The 20918-nt window shown below is 49.8% G+C and overlaps 9 protein-coding genes across 9 annotated transcripts; 5 read left to right on the top strand and 4 right to left on the bottom strand.

Moving 5' to 3' along the window:
* Positions 1-750: 750 nt before the first annotated feature.
* On the bottom strand, positions 751-1550 carry derA (putative ER-associated proteolytic system protein Der1; the record flags this gene model as incomplete). Its single annotated transcript, XM_040853115.1, has 2 exons — positions 751-1311; positions 1362-1550. The coding sequence occupies 2 exons, from the start codon at positions 1548-1550 to the stop codon at positions 751-753; spliced, it is 750 nt and encodes a 249-aa protein (XP_040696436.1).
* Positions 1551-1916: 366 nt separating this feature from the next.
* Positions 1917-2814, top strand: ASPSYDRAFT_51761 (histone H3 family protein). The gene is made up of 2 exons (XM_040848352.1): positions 1917-2396; positions 2461-2814. Exons 1-2 carry the CDS (start codon positions 2216-2218, stop codon positions 2805-2807), a joined length of 528 nt encoding a protein of 175 aa, XP_040696437.1. The 5' UTR covers positions 1917-2215; the 3' UTR covers positions 2808-2814.
* Positions 2815-3773: 959 nt separating this feature from the next.
* Positions 3774-8313, bottom strand: ASPSYDRAFT_62687 (uncharacterized protein; the record flags this gene model as incomplete). The annotated part of the gene is made up of 7 exons (XM_040850155.1): positions 3774-4612; positions 4675-5315; positions 5367-5482; positions 5549-5566; positions 5627-5737; positions 5790-6772; positions 7245-8313. The coding sequence occupies 7 exons, from the start codon at positions 8311-8313 to the stop codon at positions 3774-3776; spliced, it is 3777 nt and encodes a 1258-aa protein (XP_040696438.1).
* Positions 8314-10945: 2632 nt separating this feature from the next.
* Positions 10946-12631, top strand: ASPSYDRAFT_164090 (putative hydrolase, alpha/beta fold family; the record flags this gene model as incomplete). The annotated part of the gene is made up of 6 exons (XM_040843225.1): positions 10946-11653; positions 11742-11902; positions 11955-12035; positions 12091-12214; positions 12264-12392; positions 12452-12631. The coding sequence occupies 6 exons, from the start codon at positions 10946-10948 to the stop codon at positions 12629-12631; spliced, it is 1383 nt and encodes a 460-aa protein (XP_040696439.1).
* A 384-nt stretch (positions 12632-13015) lies between these two features.
* Positions 13016-13552, bottom strand: loc1 (the record flags this gene model as incomplete). Its single annotated transcript, XM_040843261.1, has 2 exons — positions 13016-13198; positions 13271-13552. The coding sequence occupies 2 exons, from the start codon at positions 13550-13552 to the stop codon at positions 13016-13018; spliced, it is 465 nt and encodes a 154-aa protein (XP_040696440.1).
* A 275-nt stretch (positions 13553-13827) lies between these two features.
* Positions 13828-14906, top strand: ASPSYDRAFT_189203 (putative NADH-ubiquinone oxidoreductase B14 subunit). The gene is made up of 4 exons (XM_040843616.1): positions 13828-13981; positions 14086-14147; positions 14345-14491; positions 14624-14906. Exons 1-4 carry the CDS (start codon positions 13939-13941, stop codon positions 14741-14743), a joined length of 372 nt encoding a protein of 123 aa, XP_040696441.1. The 5' UTR covers positions 13828-13938; the 3' UTR covers positions 14744-14906.
* A 294-nt stretch (positions 14907-15200) lies between these two features.
* Positions 15201-15943, bottom strand: ASPSYDRAFT_164273 (DNA-directed RNA polymerase core subunit RPC19; the record flags this gene model as incomplete). Its single annotated transcript, XM_040843247.1, has 4 exons — positions 15201-15334; positions 15435-15511; positions 15611-15702; positions 15806-15943. The coding sequence occupies 4 exons, from the start codon at positions 15941-15943 to the stop codon at positions 15201-15203; spliced, it is 441 nt and encodes a 146-aa protein (XP_040696442.1).
* A 1174-nt stretch (positions 15944-17117) lies between these two features.
* On the top strand, positions 17118-18130 carry ASPSYDRAFT_37160 (uncharacterized protein; the record flags this gene model as incomplete). Its single annotated transcript, XM_040845505.1, has 3 exons — positions 17118-17154; positions 17231-17529; positions 17714-18130. 3 exons carry the CDS (start codon positions 17118-17120, stop codon positions 18128-18130), a joined length of 753 nt encoding a protein of 250 aa, XP_040696443.1.
* Positions 18131-19324: 1194 nt separating this feature from the next.
* On the top strand, positions 19325-20799 carry ASPSYDRAFT_37161 (uncharacterized protein; the record flags this gene model as incomplete). The annotated part of the gene is made up of 2 exons (XM_040845506.1): positions 19325-19521; positions 19581-20799. The coding sequence occupies 2 exons, from the start codon at positions 19325-19327 to the stop codon at positions 20797-20799; spliced, it is 1416 nt and encodes a 471-aa protein (XP_040696444.1).
* Between the last annotated feature and the right edge of the window lie 119 nt (positions 20800-20918).

Consider the following 20918-nt stretch of genomic DNA (forward strand, 5'->3'; position numbering starts at 1 on the left):
CTTCGGAACAGGAAGGCGGCGTATCAGTTACCACAGGTGCGAATGCTAGAGGTTTACGAATCTTTGCGGAGACGATACTGAAGTCCGACCAACTTGGTGGTCCGCGCTAATAATCATGAACTGCATAGAGATGGTGGGATGGTGGGGGGGAGGAGAATGATGTTGAAATCAGTGGCTTGCGGGGCAACAAAGCAGTGGACGGCGTTTCTTTTCGACTTCCTCATGCCAGTGGATTTACTGGCGGTTTGGAGACGGGTGAAACGAGCCTGGGGTTGAAGAAGGAACGAAAAGGTTAAAACTAAAAAAAAAGAGAGAAAATAAATCTCAGATTACTTCTCAGATTCATTATTCCCATAAACTGGAAGAGATCTAAATGCTATTCTATGATAGAAAGCTGATATTAACTAGCTTTCTAAACGTACCCCAGAAATTCTTCATGCATCCCCACAAGTGATTTACCAACTCCCTGAGGTAGACGGACAACCGTGAGGTTGCCATGCATCGCCCAATCGAATCCCATCTGCCCTAAGCTGGGAAGGTCAATGCTGCATGACAATGACTGATCGCGAAATGAGGTCCAGCTCATCTTTGGCAAGGACAAAATGTAACCTTAGCCAGCCTCTTCCATCATTGCGGGGCTTAGCAGATAACAGGTAAAAAAAAAAAAGTTCTCCGAAATGAAAATATCATGATGATTTGAGTAGACATTCCTCCGGCTATGTTTGGTTCCGGCACATGTCATAACGGAACTCACCGAAACTCTGGCGCCGCTGCCGCAGCAACCTCTTGGTTAACATTAGCAGCATCTGTACCTTGATTCTCTTCAGCTCTCGCTCGTGGATCAAACAACCGCACCCACCACATCGGGGGATCGAATGGGCGATGACCACCATGAAGAGACGGATAAACATCGTTGAAGAAGTACCAAACATGGCCAACCACAACACCGCATATCTCGTCCTTGGGAATGACCCCATGCACAACAAGACTGAATGCCATCAGCACCCAGGGAAGATACGGGGCCGTGAAGACTAAGACCCCGAGGAAGCTGAGGCGAGTTTCTGGGTTGCGACGGCTCCAGATATAAACCAGACTCGAGGACAACGCGGCGCCCAGAAAAGGGAGCGAAAGAAACGGAGATATGATGAGAAGCATTGTCATCGCGTAGAGCAGTAACCACGCGAAGTGCGCGGGGGACCGACCCGAGGATTCCTCGAGCAGCCTCGAGTATCGCTGGAGAAAAAAGACATGAAAAAGCAAGTCCAAGTTGAGCGGTCCGAAATATAGGAACGTTGTGACTAGACGCCAATACTACCACAAGTTAGCCCCAAGCGTCTCTAGATAAATCCGCGATGACGTACCTGCGACTTGACATAAACCGCCCGAAAACTGTAGAACAGTTGCAACGGCGTCAGGATATGGCAATGGATTAAGACTGATGTCGCGACGGTCGCCGCTGTCCACCATCGAGTCACAGGGGGCATTTCATAGAACCATTGCTCGAGAGGGAACTGCCCTCCCTGCCCTCCATTGCCCCAAATGGCGGCCATTCCGTCGAAGATCCGCAGCGCAGGCCACTTCTGCAAGCTTTCAACCAGCAGACGATGGGGAGTATATAGTGAAAATTTGACGGTGACTGACGGGACAGCAAAGCAAAATGCAACCGCGTCTTCAAAAGAAATGCAAACAAAAAAAAAGATGCAAAAGACCAGCTGGAGCAATCGAGGACAACGTGACTTTTACCCCAGGCCGGAAGAACCACGGACTGACGGGGCTCCAAGTGGCCTTTTACCGCCTCAGGCCACAACCCTGATGGTGATCTGCCGCGCGCTAGGGAGATGACGCGCTGAGACGCGTGAAACTCGGATGCTGGGAGACGCTAAGGCTTCGTTTTGAGACAAGCTATACCCAGCCCCCTCAATTCCTTTGACAGGCTGTCTTTATGCGCTTTTTCTGAAAGGGGTTTTGATCAGTGAGGGGTCCTGAAACTGCATCTCCGGACATTGAGTCGAAACAAATATCCGTACACCTACTCCGTTCACTGTTTCTACACAGGTCGGATGAAATAGCCCCATCTCAGCGAACTTCAATTGCCAATTAACCCACTTTCAGCAAAGATCTCCGGTCCAAGCTCCTGGTTGCCGGAACGGATTTCTCTTTAACTGGGTCACAGCAACCTCTCACACCTCCTTCCACAAGAACTTGAGACTTCACTATGCCTCCGAAAGGACGGAAGCCAGCCTCGGCCACCGCCGGGCCCTCGACAACAACAACGACAACAACAGGCGCAGGCCCCGCTAAATCCGCCGGAGTGAAAAAAGGTGCCAAGGGAGTCCAGGGAACCACGGGGGGGAAGCGACCACCAAGGACATCAGACGCTCAATCAGATGTTCAACGTAAGTCACCAACAACTTGACCTCAAGACCAAGCGAACATCTTAACCAACGCTTACGGTCCCAGCCGGAGACCCAACCCCCAAAGGCCGCCGTCACCGGTACAAGCCCGGCACCGTCGCCCTGAAGGAAATCCGCAAGTACCAGCGCTCATACGATCTCCTCCTCCGAAAACTTCCCTTTGCACGATTAGTGCGCGAGGTCGCATTGGACCTTCTCCCCGCAGAAGTCGGCGCGGAGCTGCGGTGGCAGTCGCATGCAATCCTTGCGCTCCAAGAGGCTGCCGAGGCCTTCCTAGTACACTTGTTCGAGGACACCAATCTATGCGCCATCCACGCGAAACGGGTTACGATCATGCAGAAGGATATCCAGCTTGCGCGCAGAATTCGTGGGGCGTGGGGTGGTCTAGGCTGAATTTTCTTGCCTTGTTTGTTGTCTCTTTCTCTCCTCTTTCTCGATATCCTTTTTTTCCTGGTGTACGGGTGGGACTACAGAGTCGAGAAGCACCGGAACGGAAGCTTGTCGAACTTATCAGCTTTGTGCGTTTCTTCAGTCTGATTTACCTTGTTGGCGAGGCAAATTTGGACCCTTTTTTTGCAATTCCTCGTCATACTGGGGCTCTTTTATTGTTTGTGCACGGGTTTCTTAGGCGCAGGGTGTTAAGGAGTCGCTTCGAGACGGCATGTCTATTCCTGAAAGGATGTTGATTTTCTGTTTGCATACTTGCGGTTTACTCGGTTTCTACATTTCTGTCTGGAATGGGCTTTGTTTGTACTTTACTCGTAAAAAGGACAGTGGTACCCATAGGTGGTATTACATTCTATCCTGATACGATCAATCCAGCTACCCAAGTGTATCATACCTGTAGGTACCTGGAATAATTATCATTATTTATCAGCTTGAATTAGATATCTGACCAATTCTAGTTAATTGTAAGCGTAACATTCATTTCAATAATAGATAAACATTTACGCCCCCGTCCATCTATAAGCTGCTTTGACTAATGGCACTCAGTATGCATCAAAATAATCCCGCCCATCACAACCGAAATCGAAAACAAAATCTCAAACAGTCGAAGATCCCGTCATGGAAATGGGTAGAAAATTGAAGAAAGAAAGAAAGAAAGAAAGAGAGAACCTTAAATGCGCCGATACCCCATGGTTAGAAAAGAATGGTATCATGAAAATGCACCCATGTCAGACAAAAGCAACAGAAAAAAAAAAAAAAAAAAAAAAAAAAAGAAAAGAAAAGAAAAGAAAATGCAACCGGAGAAACAAACAAGCCGACATAAGAAGCAAAAAGAAATATCCCGTACATTGGAAGAAGAGAAGCAACTGTCGAGGTGTATAAGTATGATGATGACGCATCGGTTTGAGGAAGCTAGGCTGGCCGTCTCAAAGCTGGTGGCAGGCTCGTCATTACCCGATTCCCTTCTTCTCGCACACCATTCGCCTCCTCGCCCTTCCCCTGCCGCTCGAGTGTTTCTGCAAGCATTTCATCCGTAACACTGACCCACAGACGGTCACTGGCCTTTCCTGCCATCGCGCGACTGGCTCGAGCGCTCTTCTCCGCTTGTTCGCCGACTACTCCGCGGAAGTATTTCCAGCTCATAAACGTCAATGTTATGCATGTGATTTGACTGTTTCCGATTGCTGTGGCAGATTGGAGGGCTTGCTGGAGGTTCTGTTTGGTCTGGATCGTCGACTCCGTATGCACGGTTGCGCAGAGCAGGTAGTAAGCCGCCTGGATGTATTTGTTCGGGCTTGAGCGGCAAAATGATTCAAGAGTAGATAAGACGTTGGGGAGGTGAGAGTGAGCCGGATGAGATGGGTCACCGAGAATGAGCACGGTATTGATGGCAGCTAATATCGCGATGTCGCGATGAGGGTCGTTGCGGGCGGTTTTGCTAAAACCAGATAGTGAGAATATGGGGGATTGGAAGGCGGTTAGGGCTCCCTGTAAATCACCCGTGGCCTGTGCAATCGTACCCGCAGCGTACTCCATCAGGCATTGGATGGAATCCGGAAGTCCATCACCCATCGCTTCCGTCTCTTTCTGGAGCTCCTTGAGGGTTCTATTTGCGAGATCCCAATCTGTTCGGCTACAAGCCAAAAATACTTGGTGGGCAAGTAGGTTGCAGAATAGCGTCCTGCGCCATTCCACGCGCCGATTGGCACTGACCAACGATTCCGTAATCTCTTGCGGTTTTTGGAAGTTACCTGCAATACGTCAGCGACTAGTACTAGAGCATATAAATGATTCAACGAACCCTTGAGCATGCGCACTCCTTCCTGCAGGAACTTTTCAGCCTTGCGTCCATCATGTGAGTTCTTACAACCCAGCGTAATCGAGCTGAGAAAATAACAAAGTGCATAGAGGTCATGTTGAGGCAGCCAACTGAAGCTAAGAAGCAACGTGCCATTCTGGACTTGAAGGATGTCTCCCGTGTCCATGGAGGAAGGCCCCGCTGATTTACCACTTAGTGGTATGGAGAATGATCCATCAGCACGCCAATTTGCGTCATTTAATCGCTCATCCATCAGGTCTTGCAAGACCTTGAGTTTATGTGAAGATTGATTGACATCGTATTCAAGCAAACTGCAACAGATATCTACAATCTGTACTAGCGTTGTAAGCTGCGGTATATAGCGTAGCTCATCGTTCAGTTGATGGCTTCGCGCAGCGGCTATTGCACGCTGAGATTGCTCAATCGAGTCAGAGCTAGATCCTTGCTGAAGGTGTGACAATGCTTCGACGATGGCAGACATGGCGGAAACAGCTCTGTCCCCGTTGCGGCCTGCCATGCTAGAAATCTTGTGGAGGTGTTGCAGAGCTGAGGTTGACTCTTGATGAGCAGGGGAAGACAACGAAAGCGATACTCGAAGAAAGCGAAAGGCGAATTCCCAAGCGGAATGGCGGTATCTAGGAATAATCAAAAACTGAGCTTAATCGTATGAGCGACGGGCGACTCACGCTTCGACGTCCTGAATCATCCCATCCACAGCCTTCAAAGAAGCTTTTGGGTTTGTCTTGTACAGCATCCGCGCCAACAGATGCTGCATGCTGTATTTTAGGTCAAGCATACGATTCTAGATACGATAAGTATGGTAGCCAACAATAGCAGCATAGGGAATGGCCCTGATAGCCCCACTTACTCGTTCACATAGATCAATCTAATTGGGCCCTGTTAGTAATTATGACCTCTCATATCATGGTTTAGAGCTTGTGCATACCCCTTTACTCAAAGCCGTCTCGGCCTCCAGGTCGTTGTCGGTCTCCTCAAAGAGGATCCGTGCGTACCTCAGTCGCACCAAAGCTTCAACGCGCGGTTGTAATCTCCAATTCTATACCAAACATGTCAGAATCATGGGACGGCACAGCTTAGGGCAGTCAAACCTTCAGGACTGCTTCCAAACACCCTAGGCCTGTTGCAACCAATCTGTAATACTCCTCAAGCTCCATTTCCCTCCTCAGCAGCGCCACCGTTGTTCCGTGGCTGTGTGCAGCATTGAGATATTCATCGGCCATTGCCAATAGAAGCACCTGATAGTCAATACCCGCTTTCGCAGGCTTTTGTGCAGGCTGCTGGGAGGGTTGCTTTTGTGTTTGCTTTTTGGGCGGCGGACGTTGAATCTGCTGCTGCACTTCAGGCGACGGAGCTGGTATCAGGACTTGGACTGGTTTCGGCGATGGCGCTGGCGGAGTAGCAGCAACCGCCGACGGGTTTACTGTAACGGGTTTGGCCTGTACCGGAGGTTTTGGAGTGGCGGCGGGTTGCGCAGATTTATTTGGGTGTTGATTATTTACCTGGTTAGGGATAGGTACGGGGCTGTATGTCGGGGTAGGCGCTGGTATGGGTGTTGGTACAGGTGCCGGCGCAACTGGAGTGGGTGTGGTGAGGGCCGGGGGGCGGTTGTTGCCAGCAACAGGTACCGCAGGCTGTGCGCCATATTGAGGCGGGCGATGATTGCTAAAGGATGACGGTGAGCGTGATGGAAGAAGAGGCTGCTGGAAAATATCCGAGGGATTCACGAATTGCGGTGGCGGCGGTTGTTGTTGCGGTGGAGGTGGAGGGGGAGGCTGCGGTTGATGAAGCTGTGGTTGATGCGGCTGTGGATTGTATACCTGGCCATAAGCCTGGTACGGTTGTACCATGACCTGGGGGTAGGCAGCGGGCTTGCCATGCTGGTACGCCGAAGCGTTGGCATTCGCGTTGACAACGTTCACATTGTTATACAGGAGCTGGGGCTGGATGGTCTGCTGGGGCGGCTGGAGGTTGTGATGCTGCTGCAGATACTGCGGAGAATATTGGCCATTATGGGATGGTGGGTAGCTCATCGCCCCGGGACACGGATGACACTCATCCAAGCCACTGAAACCTGCTAAATGCCCGTGAGATCTGGAGTTGATGCGGTGGTCTCTCGGGTTTCTCTTCCACCAGGTCGCGAAGCCCTTTCCTTTTTGGTTTCGGAATCGGAAAAACTCCAACGCGCGGTCGACTAATGTAGACTAGCGCAGGCGATCGGGCATACAGCACGTGAAATGTACTCATGGGGCGTTTTAAGAGGCAAGTGCAGACACAAGTGAAGGAATATCATATTATAACCAAAAAAATCAGGTCTAAGTAAGTGATGTGTCGTAAAAGTAAAACCAGTAAATTAATACCCAGTGCTTCAAGTCGATCCCCAACGCCGCATAACACCACTACGCCAAGCCCTAACAGCCGCATCATCTATGCCACTCAATTCGTGTCGATGGAGTTATAGAGCTGGTTGAGCGATTGATCTTGAATCGCAGGGTCAAGGATGTCCATCTCCAAGGATGGAGGGTTGCGGAGAGGAGGGTGGTCACGAATGGTCCACGGGCAGAGCTCGCTACAGTTGTCCAAGTCGACCAAAGCCTCAGCAGGATGGATCCTCTGCGCAGCCCAGGTCGCATCCGGAACAGGCAGCGTACTCCCAAGGCATCTTTCGGTCCAGAATGAGTAGATAGCGGTGCCTGTTTCTTCGTCGACTCGGCAATGATGCTGTCGCGGGCACTTTAAAAAGGTATTGCAGGAGTTGCAGATGGCTATTCGCTGACAGGAGGCGCAGTGATTCTCGTATAACTGGCATATCGTGGTCTGACAAACCCCGGAGAGCCACAAGTCGACCGAGCGATGGGCACATCCAAAACGAGAGGTCATGAACTCTTCTTTTCCAAGTTGTCCCGGGGCAGTCATCAAGTGGTATTCTGTTTTGATCTTTAACTGGTCTTCATCGTCCAACTCGGGATAGATCTCGATCTTCATTTGTGTGGAGCCATAAGTTTGGCTGCACGAATGCCAGCAGAAGCGCTCTTGTACACCACCAAATTGTGAAGTCAAAAGTCCCACTGACTTTCGGCGTATCTCCAGAAGCTCCACGAGCTCAACCTTGTCGCGAAAGGTCAGCTTTTTACACGGGCACAGGTCAACAATCCCGGCAAGGTTTCCCAAGATGCAGGTTCGATCTTCAGGCTTGCGCCGCAGCTCTCGTGGTGGGAAAGCGCTCCGTGGGTGGAGTTTAAGACATTTTGCACAAGCCCGCCATCTCGTATCTTCGAGCATCTTGATCAGTTGCCATCGAGTCGTGGCAAAGCTGTGTCCGTTGCGATAATGGTGGAACAGTGGAGCAAAGTCTCGATTAAATTGAAGCGATTTGGAATTTAGAGTCTTTGCGGATATCGACAATAGCCTCTTGCATGTCAGCGCAAGACAAGCTTCCTCTAGTACTGGTAGATGAGAAATGATCTCGAGTAGTAATTCTGTGGGTAGTTCGAGCAGATAGCTTCGTCTCTGAGAGTTTTGCTCTCCGGCTCGCGCTTCTAAACCATGGGACCGGCGAGTCATACTCATAACAACCTTCAGTCTAGCCCCAGCACGACGAATACTGTCTGCCATGGCGTCCTGGGAGTCTCTAATATCGACATGGGCCGTTTTAGGCGTGATGAAGCTCAGGAAACGAGCCCGACGGCTTGTAAATTGTATCGAACTGTACTTTGACTGATTCTGGCAGAGTTTCATGAGGATCGTCTAGAAGCACTTGCTTTTTGCGTGCTCTGGGGTAACATAGTGTATATAGTAGAAGTAGAAGTTGCGCAAGACAGTACCGCGTGACGGGCAGCTAGGCGTAGAAAAGGAAAAGGAGGGCCTTTTGACCTGGAAACAGTCTACGCATATGGTTGTCGGTTTTCACGCAAACGGAACACGCGCAAGTGTCACAGATTCAAGCTCGACATCAGGATGTCATCACGACTAAGTAGCCCACGCAGAGAGAGAACCGCCGCTTTCTTTGTTGGGTCTCCAGCCTGCGCCCACCGCTAGCGGTTCGTCAATAATCCATGCATGAAGAATAAGCCTGGAGTCACCAAACTGCGTTTAAAATTAGCATAATTTCAAATATTTCTGGTTTCGAGACGAGAGCTTGGAGTCGCCTGGGTATGCTTTTGGTTGTGGCCGCCCTTGACAGCCGCATGCGGCAAGTCTCAATGTCCCACAGCAGCGAATAATCCCAGAGAGGTCGGGATTGGATTAACCACCAGATTTGCACCCCATTGTCTGTTCATTTGCAGTGCGGTTGGACCTGACAGTACTGCTACGATCTGCAAACACAAATAATGAAAAGATTTATCAAGTGATTGTTCTTTGTTCCGTCAAGTGACCGCTGCGGTCAGCTGGAGGCGGTCGACTCCCCATGTCCGATAAGAGATAAGAGATAAGCGATAAGCGATAGGCTCCGATAAGACCCTTGCTGCTTATGTCATCGTTTAGGCCCAGGTTGTTAAGTTAACTAACCTAACTAACTAACTACGGGTTATATAACCTTTGCCTAGCGAGAGGAGAGATTTCAAGGTCAGTAATTCAGGAAGTGCGCTTGAAGATGAGTTTGAATTTCCGGGAGACGGTATGTTACGTTGCAGGTCCTACGGTGTAGAGTGCTAGGTAGGGTTAACTATGTTGGCCCACACCTCAATATAAGGCAGTTGTATATTTAATTGGTGACAGGGATCATGATTCATGATTCATGCTTAAAGCACTCAAATATGCTCTAAAATATAAGTTTATACTTGGCTACTGCTGTTTTGGAGATAGAAGACATAGTGTCTAGCTTGGGACTACGGCGTACACAATCTTACTCTCTGTTTCAACTTCATGTAGTCGTAAGATCTAGACACGATGTTGATGGATACATTCAACCTCAAGGGCGAGGTTTCACCAAGACACCGCAGTTCCATACATATTAAGCAGAACATGTTCGGCACGCAGCGCAGTTCAACATTTCAGGACTGGGCTTACCAGTAGCCACTTCCTCCCGCCGACTTGGTCATTCACCAAAAATATCTAGGGTTTGGTTCTGAAGAGCCTCTTCAATCTTCACCACTTAACAAACCAATAGTTGAATGTACTCTAGCAATTGGATCGTGCTGTATTGGTTTAGTTTAGTTAGGCTGGTTTTAGCAACTTTTCCATCGAACAACTAGGGATAAATTTCTCCAATAGCCAAGAACAAGCCCTCTTAACCGCTAAGGTTATTTTTTGAATGTGTGGGGAACATCATATTGTTGTTAATCATGTGAATAAAACATCGCTCGTCTTTGTTTCCTCATGAATCAGGCCAAGACAGCTTCAGGTAGGAGTCGGGCCCGAAGAGATGCGGCTTACAGCAAAACGTGATTAGGGGCTCGGGAAACGGGGGGCCACAGTATTGCAGACCTCTTGCTCGAGGTTGGAGTCCCAGCCTGCGCTCTGCCAGAGACCACTAGTCGCCCCCTCCATCATCAGCCCAACACTTGGAAATGTTTTATGGCCGAACAGTGCAATTTGGATGTTTCAGCTTGACTTTGACTGTCAGTTACTTTTACTACCTTTTACAAACTTGCCGCATGTATGAACCCTCTTGGGTATACTTCTGGGCAATTAGCGTGGGAGTTGTTCTTACATTCACTGGACATGTCAACGGGACACTCGAGTGACTAATATAATATGTCTTGTTATTTAACTGGCCCCTAAATTAGGATTTATTATTATCTTTCGATTTATTCACGATGTATAGAATACATAGTGTATATATTGAAGTCGAGCACTATCTGGGGCAGCAGTAATCATTGATTTTCTTCCGACTATATCACTGTACCAAAGCTCACATTCCCACTCGGTGAAAGGAGCTACTAATACTATATACTCCGTATACTACCCACTGACCGCATCTTCTGTCGTCTGGACTGTCCGTGCTAGGGTCTTGGCAGAGGCATCCACAGGCTAGCTTCTCCGCCACTGCACAAACTTCCGAGGTTGTTTGAAACTAAGTATATCCAACCGTGGAACGTTGAGAATCTTTTTTTTACCCGGGTATATTGCACCTCCCGTTTCATAAATAACAGATCCTAATCTTGCCAGCTGAATCGCTCCGTTTCCTCCTGGTGACGCTCTCATGTGGGGCTTGGATTTCATGGCTGCTGCCTCGGCTGATTTTCAACCTTCAACTTTTTCCAGCCCAGGGCCCGTATCGGTCCTTGTAGGCCTGGTGATTGCAATGGGAATTTTCTCCTGGGCTCGTCCCAGTGGGAGAATAGCCTTTTTTAGCTCCAAAGAAAACAACCTCTTTCTCACCAGGAAGGCTGGCAAATCGGGTGCAAAGGAGCAGACCACGCTGGCCGAGCTCTGCCAGACTGCCACGCCGAAAAGATGTGATCTCAACCCTTTCCTGTTCAATGGCCATCTGCAAACTTGCTGGACTGCGGTCAAGTTCGACAAGGTTCCTGTGTACTATAAGCGCCGCATTTTCGAGGCCGACAGCGTCAGGTACCAGGGCCAGTTTGCCATTGACTTTGTCGTTGAGCCGTACGAAGCACCCAGTGACCCCCACGCAACTGACGCGGAGAGAAAGCACACCCTACCATCGGGACTCCCGGAACGGACAGCAATGCTCTCTGAGGATGAATTCGCTGCGTTGCCTTCAGATGATACGAAGCCCATGCTCGTGGTTCTCCATGGTTTGAGCGGTGGCTCCCATGAACTTTACCTGCGCCATGTAGTCCACCCCATGATTGCGAACGGCGAATGGGAAGCTTGCGTTGTAAACTCTAGAGGCTGTGCCCAAACAAAGATCTCTACTGGTGTTCTCTACAACGCTCGTGCTACTTGGGATGTTCGCCAGGCAGTGAAGTGGTTGCGAAAGACCTTTCCTAACCGGCCTCTCTTTGGTATTGGTTTCTCGCTCGGGGCAAACATTCTGACCAACGTGAGCTTTTTTCTTTTCTTTTCTTTTCTTTTCTTTTCTTTTCTTTTTTTTTACCTTTTGCAAGTGGATTTTTAGCTCATTTTTCTAGTATCTCGGAGAGGAAGGTGATGCATGCGAGCTGAAGGCAGCAGTTATCTGTGCAAGCCCTTGGAATCTGGAACTTAGCTCACATGCTCTTCAAAGTAGCTTCATGGGGCTACAGGTTTATAGCAAGGTTATGGGAACCAGCATGAAACAGCTTTTCGAACAGTATGTATCATTGTATCGGATCATCTGCCTAGTTTTACTAACTATCTCCTAGACATGCCGAGGAGGTTATTAAGAACCCTAGGATCGATGCAGAGGCAATCAGGAGCATCACCTATTTGCACGAGTTTGACAGGTGTGTACTATATTTGCTGATTACATATTAACTCTTTCTGACGGTGACCTTTTAGGGCTTTGCAATGCGCGCTGTGGGGCTATCCTACAGAAGGCGCCTACTATCGTGATGCAACTTCTACCGACTCTTTGCTGGCGATCCGGATCCCCTTCTTCGTGATCCAAGCCGAGGATGACCCAGTAAGATTTTCCAAGGAATTTCCGAGTTACATACATTAACAAGAAACAGATTGCAAGTATCTCTGCACTCCCTTTCCAGGAGATCGCTCAAACGCCTTACGGTGTTATGATGACAACATCCTGGGGTGGACATCTAGGCTGGTTTGAATTCGGCGGCGATAGATGGTTTGTGAAACCTGTGAGTTCGCACCGCCCCTCTCTCCCGCATATGGGTATATTCGTACTAATTCCTGACAGGTGACTAACTTCCTGAATACAATGGCCAACGAAATTGATCATAAGTCGCCTCCTGTGGTTGAGAAGCCCGAATTGGTGCATGGACAAACATCCGACCCCCACAAAGACGCCGCTATAGAGTCCACGGCGGCGAGCTTCAGCCCGATGCAGCGTAAACTTACTCTGCCTATTATCAATTAACGTGTTACCTAGCGTGTTACCTAGCGACGATACATTGCTTGCTTTATGATTTGGTGGAGACTTGTTTGTTCGTTGGTTGACGATGACGATATTCGTCACGAGTGTCATTCATGTCATGCTTCGAAAGATATAGATAGACCCATAGAAACGCCGATGACCCCTCTAAACACAAACTTGAACATGCTATACACAAGATTACTTTTGCTGTACAAAACCACTCAAGCAAAGGCAACGCTCTTCTTTTTGCCGCTTGATTTCGGCTTTGGACTCTCTGCCTCAGCCTTATTTGACTTTGCGTTCTGCGAAGCTCCGCCTTTGCCTTTGCGATTTTGGCGGATGGATTCTTTCGCATTTTCCTATACAAATGGCCATGTTAGCAAGAATCTATTTTAGAACAGCCAAGCGCTTATAGCATACCAGTTTATTTTTCTTCTCCGACTGCCGAGCCTCTGCCTCTTTCTTCTTCGCCTCACGGATCTCTTCCAATTGTCGAGCCTTCATGATCTTAGATTCAATCTGGCCCTCTTTCTCTGCATTAACCATAGCAAAAATAGTCATCATGGCCTCCTGAAAAGAACCAACCGAGTTAGCACTCGATATCCATACAGCATGCATGCATATCACCAGGCGACAACTTACCGGGTCATCAACAAATGTCTTTCCCTTCTTCTTCCCCTTGGGATTCACCACACCAACAGGTGTAATCATATTTAACTTGGGCAGATCCAGCTCTTTCTCTGAGTATTCTCTCTTCTTCGTCTTCTTGAGTTGATTTGGCTCGGTGCGCGCCTTGGATTTCACCTCCTTTGGCGGCGGTCGCTTGACATTCTTCTTGCTCACTTTTGAACCGAGGACTTTATTGCTCTTCGAGTCGCCTTTCCCGGAAGTCTTAGGCTTCGCTGCGCCCTTTGTTGGCGCCATCTTGAGGAGGGATTTCGGCGGGGATTTGAGGGGTTGTCAGAAGAGAATCAATCCAAGGGGTATAGACGTTTGAGTCTCAAGATTTGATATGATCACGCAGATTCTAAACGGGGAAAAGAAAAGATGATAAGTTATTATAAGAAAAAGCCGAGTATCAGAACGAACATTGCACTATGCTAAACCAGCCCGCAGAAAAAAAGTTTTCCTAAAACGATAGGCGGTATAGTTCTGCCAGATGAGGTTAGTTTCTCTCCACACGCGACGCTAATCCAAGCCAGGCCCGGCAGCAAACCTCAGGTCTTCAGCATCCTGTTCTTCCCCTCACAACCACTCCCGCCCCTCCGCAGTGTGCCATTGGCGTGCACCGAGAACGATATCTCTTCAGGATGACCATCAACCCGACCTACCTCGCGCAGCGCACCCGCTCCTGTACGTGCCCTCTCCCAGTCCCGAAACGGTCCGACGACTATCTTTGAAATTGCCGCGATGTCAATGGCTAGAATCCAACGCTGACCTCTTTTGCTTCTGTATAGCTGTCAACTGGGGCGATGCGAAGAAGCGTGTTCTTCTGTCCTACAGGGACTGGCTCCGAGCTGTTAGTACCCCAATTGCGTCTGTAAAATGACGCCGTCGCTACCTGTGGTCGTGGTCTGATACCTGGATACCGCATGGCTTCGGCATCTCTGTTCTTCATCCCACACCCAGCCGCGGGGGAAAATGCCGATTATTATGTTACGTTTTCAATTGCAGAAAGGGGAGCTAACCATGTCATCTATTGTCGCACCTATCTAGTCCCCTGAGATCCAAACAATGTACTCGCTGAACATCCCCGTCTCCGCCATCCGCACAAAGATCCGCCAGGAATTCGAGAAGCACCGCTACGTCAGCCAGCTTAATGTCGTCGATGTGCTGCTATTCCAGAGCCACGCTGAGTTCCAGGTTAGTCTGCACATATTTACACAGCCATGCTCTCTGCCGAGCTACACACCAACCAGTTCGGGCATACACATGCAACATAGATGGACTCGACACCACTACAACAGCTCCACCGGCTAACACTATCCATCGCAGGAAACCCTCAACTACTGGAAACAGCTCTCCCATGTGATGAAGTACTTCCGGCCAGAGGAGGACCCAGGTGCCCGGCTGCCCCCCAACTTTATCTCCGGCTTCTTGGAGGGCCGCAATTGAACGCATTGTTTCTCTTAAACCATCTTTCCCATTTCGTCTTTTTTAAACTTAGCATTGAGATTCCGATCCGGTTGGGTTCCTCTTGTCGCGACGCTGATAGAGGGTGTTATGTATATACTAGGGTTGTCAGAATAAGTAACGTCTTCCTTTACTCTATGGGTATCTATCTGTAGTTTCCTCGTCGTAGCGGAAGTGGAACTTAAATGTGCCATACCGCGATGGTTAATGCTGAGTAATTTAAATAGTAGGGGGAGTGTCAAACGAATAGTTGGTAATACACCACCCACTTATCATAGCACAGTAAAACTATGCACCCAATGCAAGTCTATCATTTCGCCAAGATACACAAATATTAAAAAGGGAAATTTTTTTACAACAAAAACGCCAATCCAAGCACGGAACCAGAAACAAATATTTGATATAAGAACAGTCTCACTCAGCGGATGCCAAACTGAGCTCATGACTCCATCCTATCCGCCTGCTCCGCATTGAACGTGTCACGCGCAGCAGTGAACTTGTCCGTTACGACGTCACATAGATCCATCAGGCTGTCGAGGCCCTTTTCTAAAGCTTCGACGGCGGTTGTTGTATCTTGAGGAAATGGGTTAGCCGGGTGGGTTCCAATCCACAACTCCAACTCCTTTCACCGCACGGGCAAAAAAAAAAAAAAGGGTAAGTAAGGAAAACACACCATATGTCTGGATTCGAATGTTCATCTTCGACTCTGAGGGGTGCGGAATTGTGTATCCACAGAATTCAACATCGGGGCTGCAAAGTTGCGGGGAAAAAAACTAGTATCAGCACCACGCAATATAATTGGAAGTCCACATCACTTGTCCGAAAGCTGAGAAAATGAGGGAGACATACTTCTTCATAATCGCATAGCGGAGCGCATTCCCTAATGTATGTCCCTCGCCCTCGAACTGGAACGAGGCAGCTGTGTCCGTAGCGCCGGGTAACTATTCACATATATATCCTTGGTTAGCACTGATGCAATGCAATGCGATCCAGTCCGATACGATCCGCGACTACTCAAGCGGTAGCAAGTGAAGGACTACGTACAACAACGATGCGCTTCTCCTCAAGCGCCGGTTCCGGCAGCTCCTGCTGCTGCTGCTGCAACTCGGTTTGCTCGTGCTCCTGGTTCTGTGCGTCGACCATGGATTGGTCGTTATCTTGAGAATGTACGGACGAAGGCATTGCGGTCTGTAATATTTAATATTTAATTGGGAGTATGCGTGGACCGAAGTGCGATATTGCGGGGTGGGATTGACGGTCGGTCGATCGGTGGTGGCGAGTCAATGCGATATGGTGTGTGGTGATTGTGTATCAAACTTAACTCCGTCGAAGCCGTAATTCTCTAGATAAAATTTAAGAGTGGAGGCTAGAGGTTGGGGGCGATATTAGGAAAAGGGCTTGTTCCTCTTGTTGAAAAAAGTCGAAAGCGGTTATCGATAGGCACTGACCGCCTTCGAGGTGTAAGTGTTGCCTGAGGCTCTCATCCATATGGTGTTGGCTCTCAGCAATTCAACTCTGCTACTGCAGTAGATGGTCAATTATTTAGGTATCCCTCGATATTCAATTTGGGGTCAAAACGCCATTGTATAATGGCTCGTCAATCGTGAATGAATCGGGATTGACTCTTAGCCAAAGATGGTTTAACCTACTTGCACGTGGAGTCTGATCTATACGGAGTACAGCTTGGCTGTAAAGTAAACCGCAGCACAAAAGATGGAGTCCATGGACCGCCTTTTGTTTGGGTAAGTGATGCGCTTAATGTGGGCACTATTGGCAATCCAACAGTTGACCCGGTATGCTGGTTGCATGATCACACCACACTTTGCCATAGCTCTGTTGATATTTCCCCCCACGCACTGAGCTGGCGGCAAGGGTGGGAGTAGTTGGTATATGAATCAGGATATATGACAACCGCAGCTATTTACCCATTACGGAGTGTGTAAATTAAGAGCAATAATAGCGTGGGATCCCCCAGCCGAGTTACGAAGGTGTGGCAGGTCAGCATTGGCGCTGCAACCACAACAGGGGTTGTGGATATAATCCCTGCATGCCGTGAGTCTGACCATATAGAGAAAAGCATTGAAGCAATCTCGAAGTTCCTAGTCCAGCCATGTTGCGGCCGGTGATACCTAACTCCACGTATGAGTTGGTAGATTGATAAGCCCGTGCGGTGCATATGGGGAACTGTGTGTTGCCAGCTGACTGGCGTGAGTTGTGGACTGATAAGTGTTCCGCTGGAGGGTATCATAGTAATCACCCCCCACAGATATCAAGGTCCAGGTCCAGGTCAGAATCCACCTGAGCCAAGATAAGCCGGATAAATAGTCGGAAGAAGCGGCGGCGGCGCACATACAAGATGGCGTGCTTGAGAGTGTCTATCGCACTCAGCACTCGTTAGTAGTTACGTACTTTGGCGAGCAGGGTTTCCATGAAACGCCTTCTGCGCAAGAGAAAAAGTTACACCTGCAGAGCGATCTCCGCCTGGAAAAGCTTCCGGTGCAGTGGTTGTGATGGGACTAAAAGAAACGCTATTATTGAGGAAAGAGGCTTTTCCACTTTCAGGCTCCAGCTTGGAGTTTGGACCCCTTCAGATCATCGATTTAGTCGCGAAGATCAATTCTGACAGCGGTGTTCAACTCGTGGAGGTCCAGCAGGGCCAGCACGGTCCTTTAAACTCAGATGAGAGGCACGAAAGTACACCAAGGGCAAGACGGCCCAACTTGACGGGATTGTCTGGCAAAGTCTCACCTCATCTTCTGCTTGCGCATGTGTGTCTGAATTGAAACCCGAGAAGCCGAATGAAATGTGAGACGTCGAATCGGGTAAATTATTGACAACATAGGGGGAAAAAAAAAAAAAAGAGAAAGAAAAGAAAACAACAATGCGGGCAACACTTCCCACAAGCAGTTAACTGGGTGAGGGAAGGGATCGTGATTCATAAATGTGTGACAGGCGATGGAAGCCGAGACTACCGACCACGGGGAGATGGTCCAAGTGTTGTTTCCACTGGCGCCAACCAGGTGGATGCTCGTTGGGGAGATGAAACATTCCATCACCACCGGCACACAGCATCTCAGGCTCTCAGCATCTTGTCCGGCTCCAAGACAAAGAGCCTTCCAACATCTGACTTCAGCTGACTGGGCCGGGCTTTTGAAGTTTGATGGAGAGGCCCGTGGAGGTCCATCAACCATCCCTCTCCAGGCCCCATCCAGAGCGTGCCCCAAGCGCCGGCGCCAGGATCTTCATAGGCTGGATCGATCTGGATGGGTCGCTGGAGCTGGAGCCCCTGCTTCACGAACTGCACAGACGTCGAGTTTCTACCATGCCTCCCAACTGGTCGCAGCGACCAAGTCTGGCAAGAGTCTGTAGAGAAGCCAACACCCGGCTGCCACGGACACGGCGAGTCGCCGACGAGACCCTGGGGACTTATATGGGCAGCACGGACGGCCCCTTGAATCAGGAGGATTGTCGCAAGAGTGTCACATCATCCACAGCCAGAAACAAACCATGTCTCAGCCAGTGCCAATCAGCGCTGCAGGCGGCCACCCGCTCCACCAGCACAGAGCCAGGAACTGGAATCTGGAATCACGATGCATGGGATTGGGAACTGCTGAGCAGTTCGCAGTTGGTGGCTCTGTTTCAGCCCAATTTCGTTTTATAAACGCAGAAGGATCTTAATTTCAGCGTGATCAGTGATCACAATTGTAATACTCGCTTCGAGCTCTTGTCGATTTCTCTTCCCCTCCTCAATCTCCTCTCTCCGTACTCTCTCCTCTCCTTTCCTCCGCCTCTTCTGTTCTCTGGGTCTCCCCGCGAGCTGCTTCCTTTCTCCGTCTCGCATTCCCACGGGCGCTTCTTTCTTTTTCCCGCTTTCTTTTCGTTTCTCTCTTTTTTTTTCTTTTCTTTTTTTCGCGCTCTCCTTTCGGCCGGCTGCCTTCGTTCTGGGCCTGCTTTCAGATCCCAGTCTTTTCTCCGTATTCTTACTAGTATCTCCTTCGACCTGTCGTCGCTGCCACACCGCCGCCCAGCTCTTGTTAGCCGCCCGCCTGCCCTCCCCCGTAGAGCAGACATCGAACCATTCCCAGCTCTCTTGTCCGTCTTTCAAGCCTACCGTTTGACAAACCTCGAATTAGGTGTTGGATCGTCTGCGGCCCTGTCACCCCGCGCCTTCTTTCGTCGTCTTTGTCCTCGTCGTGGTTCGTCGTTTGGGTTGTGGTTGTTGGTCGTCCAAGCTCCGCTCGCTAGCTTCAGCTCGGTCTCTCTTATCCCTCCATACCTTTTCACGGGAACAGACGTTCGTTAGCCGCCAATAGAGCTGCCCTTTTTTTTATTCATCCGGCCTCGTCTGTCTACCGCGCCTGTCGCCAGTGCGACTTGGACGTTATTATATATATAAAAAGAGCGTTTATGCTACCAGCCGCAAGGGTGCCCTTGTGATCCTCGACGATCGAGTATCATAGTCGCTCTCGTTGAGACCCGCTGCACCGCCTTCCAGCCACCCTATACCTTTACCATCCTCCTTTGTCACTCGCTGTTCGGGTTTATTTTTTGTGAGCTCGGATAATGTCTACCGCCGTTGCATCAGCCGCGGCCGCACCGCTCCCATCTCCTCGCATGAACAGAGACTCGAGTCCAAGACGGCTGGCACCAGCAAACACCAGCAACCAGTCCAGCTCTACGCCACCGCGCGCGGTCGTTGTATCTCGAGATGGGTCTTCTAATAAGAGTTCCCCTGCCGGAAAGAAAATAACATCTCCCTCGTAAGTACCTGTCAAAGAACATAAATATGACGGAAGAAACGAATCTGACATCCTGATAGGTCACAGAACGGCAGCAACCCCCCGAAAGTTATCGTGAAGAAGGAACCACCTTCGTCGCCTGGAATGCAAACCAGTACCCGGCCCCGGCCCCGAAAATTAGACCTGTCTACCAGCCTTCCTACCTCCGAAAGATTGTCAGCCCGGGCCCCGGGTGGTCCTATGACAGCTCGCGATGTTAAAATGCAGGATGTAGGAATAGCCTGCCTGTCGCCTGGCTTTCAGACTCACGACCCGGTTATGCGGGAACAGCTGCAAAGGAGTCTGTCAGTGCGCGACCAGCAACGACATATAATTGAAGCCAGACTCCAAAAGTCGGCTAAAGATGACGGTCCAGACGGCGTAAAACCGTCCGAATCCAACCCATTTAGCATCCCAAAGGCTGGTGCTTCGAAGAGGAGAGCACCCCCTGGGCTCTCCATTGTACCCCCAACGGCGCAGCAGTTTGCGAACGAGCGTGTCATCCAATCTGCACCACTTAACCAGACATTTACGGGCCGTCATCAGCCACAACCGCTAACGCGCCACGTGGTAAACCAGAGCCCAACACTAGGTTCTAGTTCACATATTCACCATGTACCTGCCACACAAACCAGCAATCGCCTTCCACCTCTTTCAGATGTTTTCGGCTCCGATGCCCTGGCAGCCTCTCGGGACCAAGACTCAAACCGCACCCCTTACTACCAGGGATCAACTGCATCTAATTCAACCCAGTCAAATAACCTGCCTCCTCTACCATCGCCCAGAATACCGGGGAGTGCGCAACATTCGAACCGACCCCGCGAATACCGATCAGCCGAGGAGGCGGTTCAAGATTTATCTGGGGGGCGAGAAGACCTGCTGCCACGTATTGTACACTACGGTGGACACCAACCCCCAACCCCGCCTTCCCCCCGCGCCGCCAATGGTCCAAAGTCAGCTGTGCCTCACCTTGAAACTGTTCCCATGGGGAGTGCACACGCTCCGCATCATCCAGCATCATACGCAGCGGAAGGAACTTCTCGTCGCCGTCCCAGGAGTGAATATGAGCGGGATAACGGAAGCCCACCCTTGGGACATGGACCCGATCCTCATTATAGACCCAACCCCGCGTTAGGACATGGTGCGGCCGCTGCCTATGGTCCGTTTGGGGCAGGGCGTGATTCTCCGGAGACGCAGCGGAGAAAGAAAGAAGAATTCCTGGGTCTCTGTGCTCGCGCCTGGGATCTATTCCATTCTTAAACCTGTGCCAACTAGTCCACAAACGGCATTAACTATATACGGTCTCTGATGTCCATCTTGTAAGGTATAAGCCAGGATGGAATGGTTGCGCATGACGATTTTGAGATGGATATTTGAAA

The sequence above is a fragment of the Aspergillus sydowii genome (genome assembly GCF_001890705.1).
Source record: "Aspergillus sydowii CBS 593.65 unplaced genomic scaffold ASPSYscaffold_19, whole genome shotgun sequence".
Lineage (NCBI taxonomy): Eukaryota > Fungi > Ascomycota > Eurotiomycetes > Eurotiales > Aspergillaceae > Aspergillus > Aspergillus sydowii.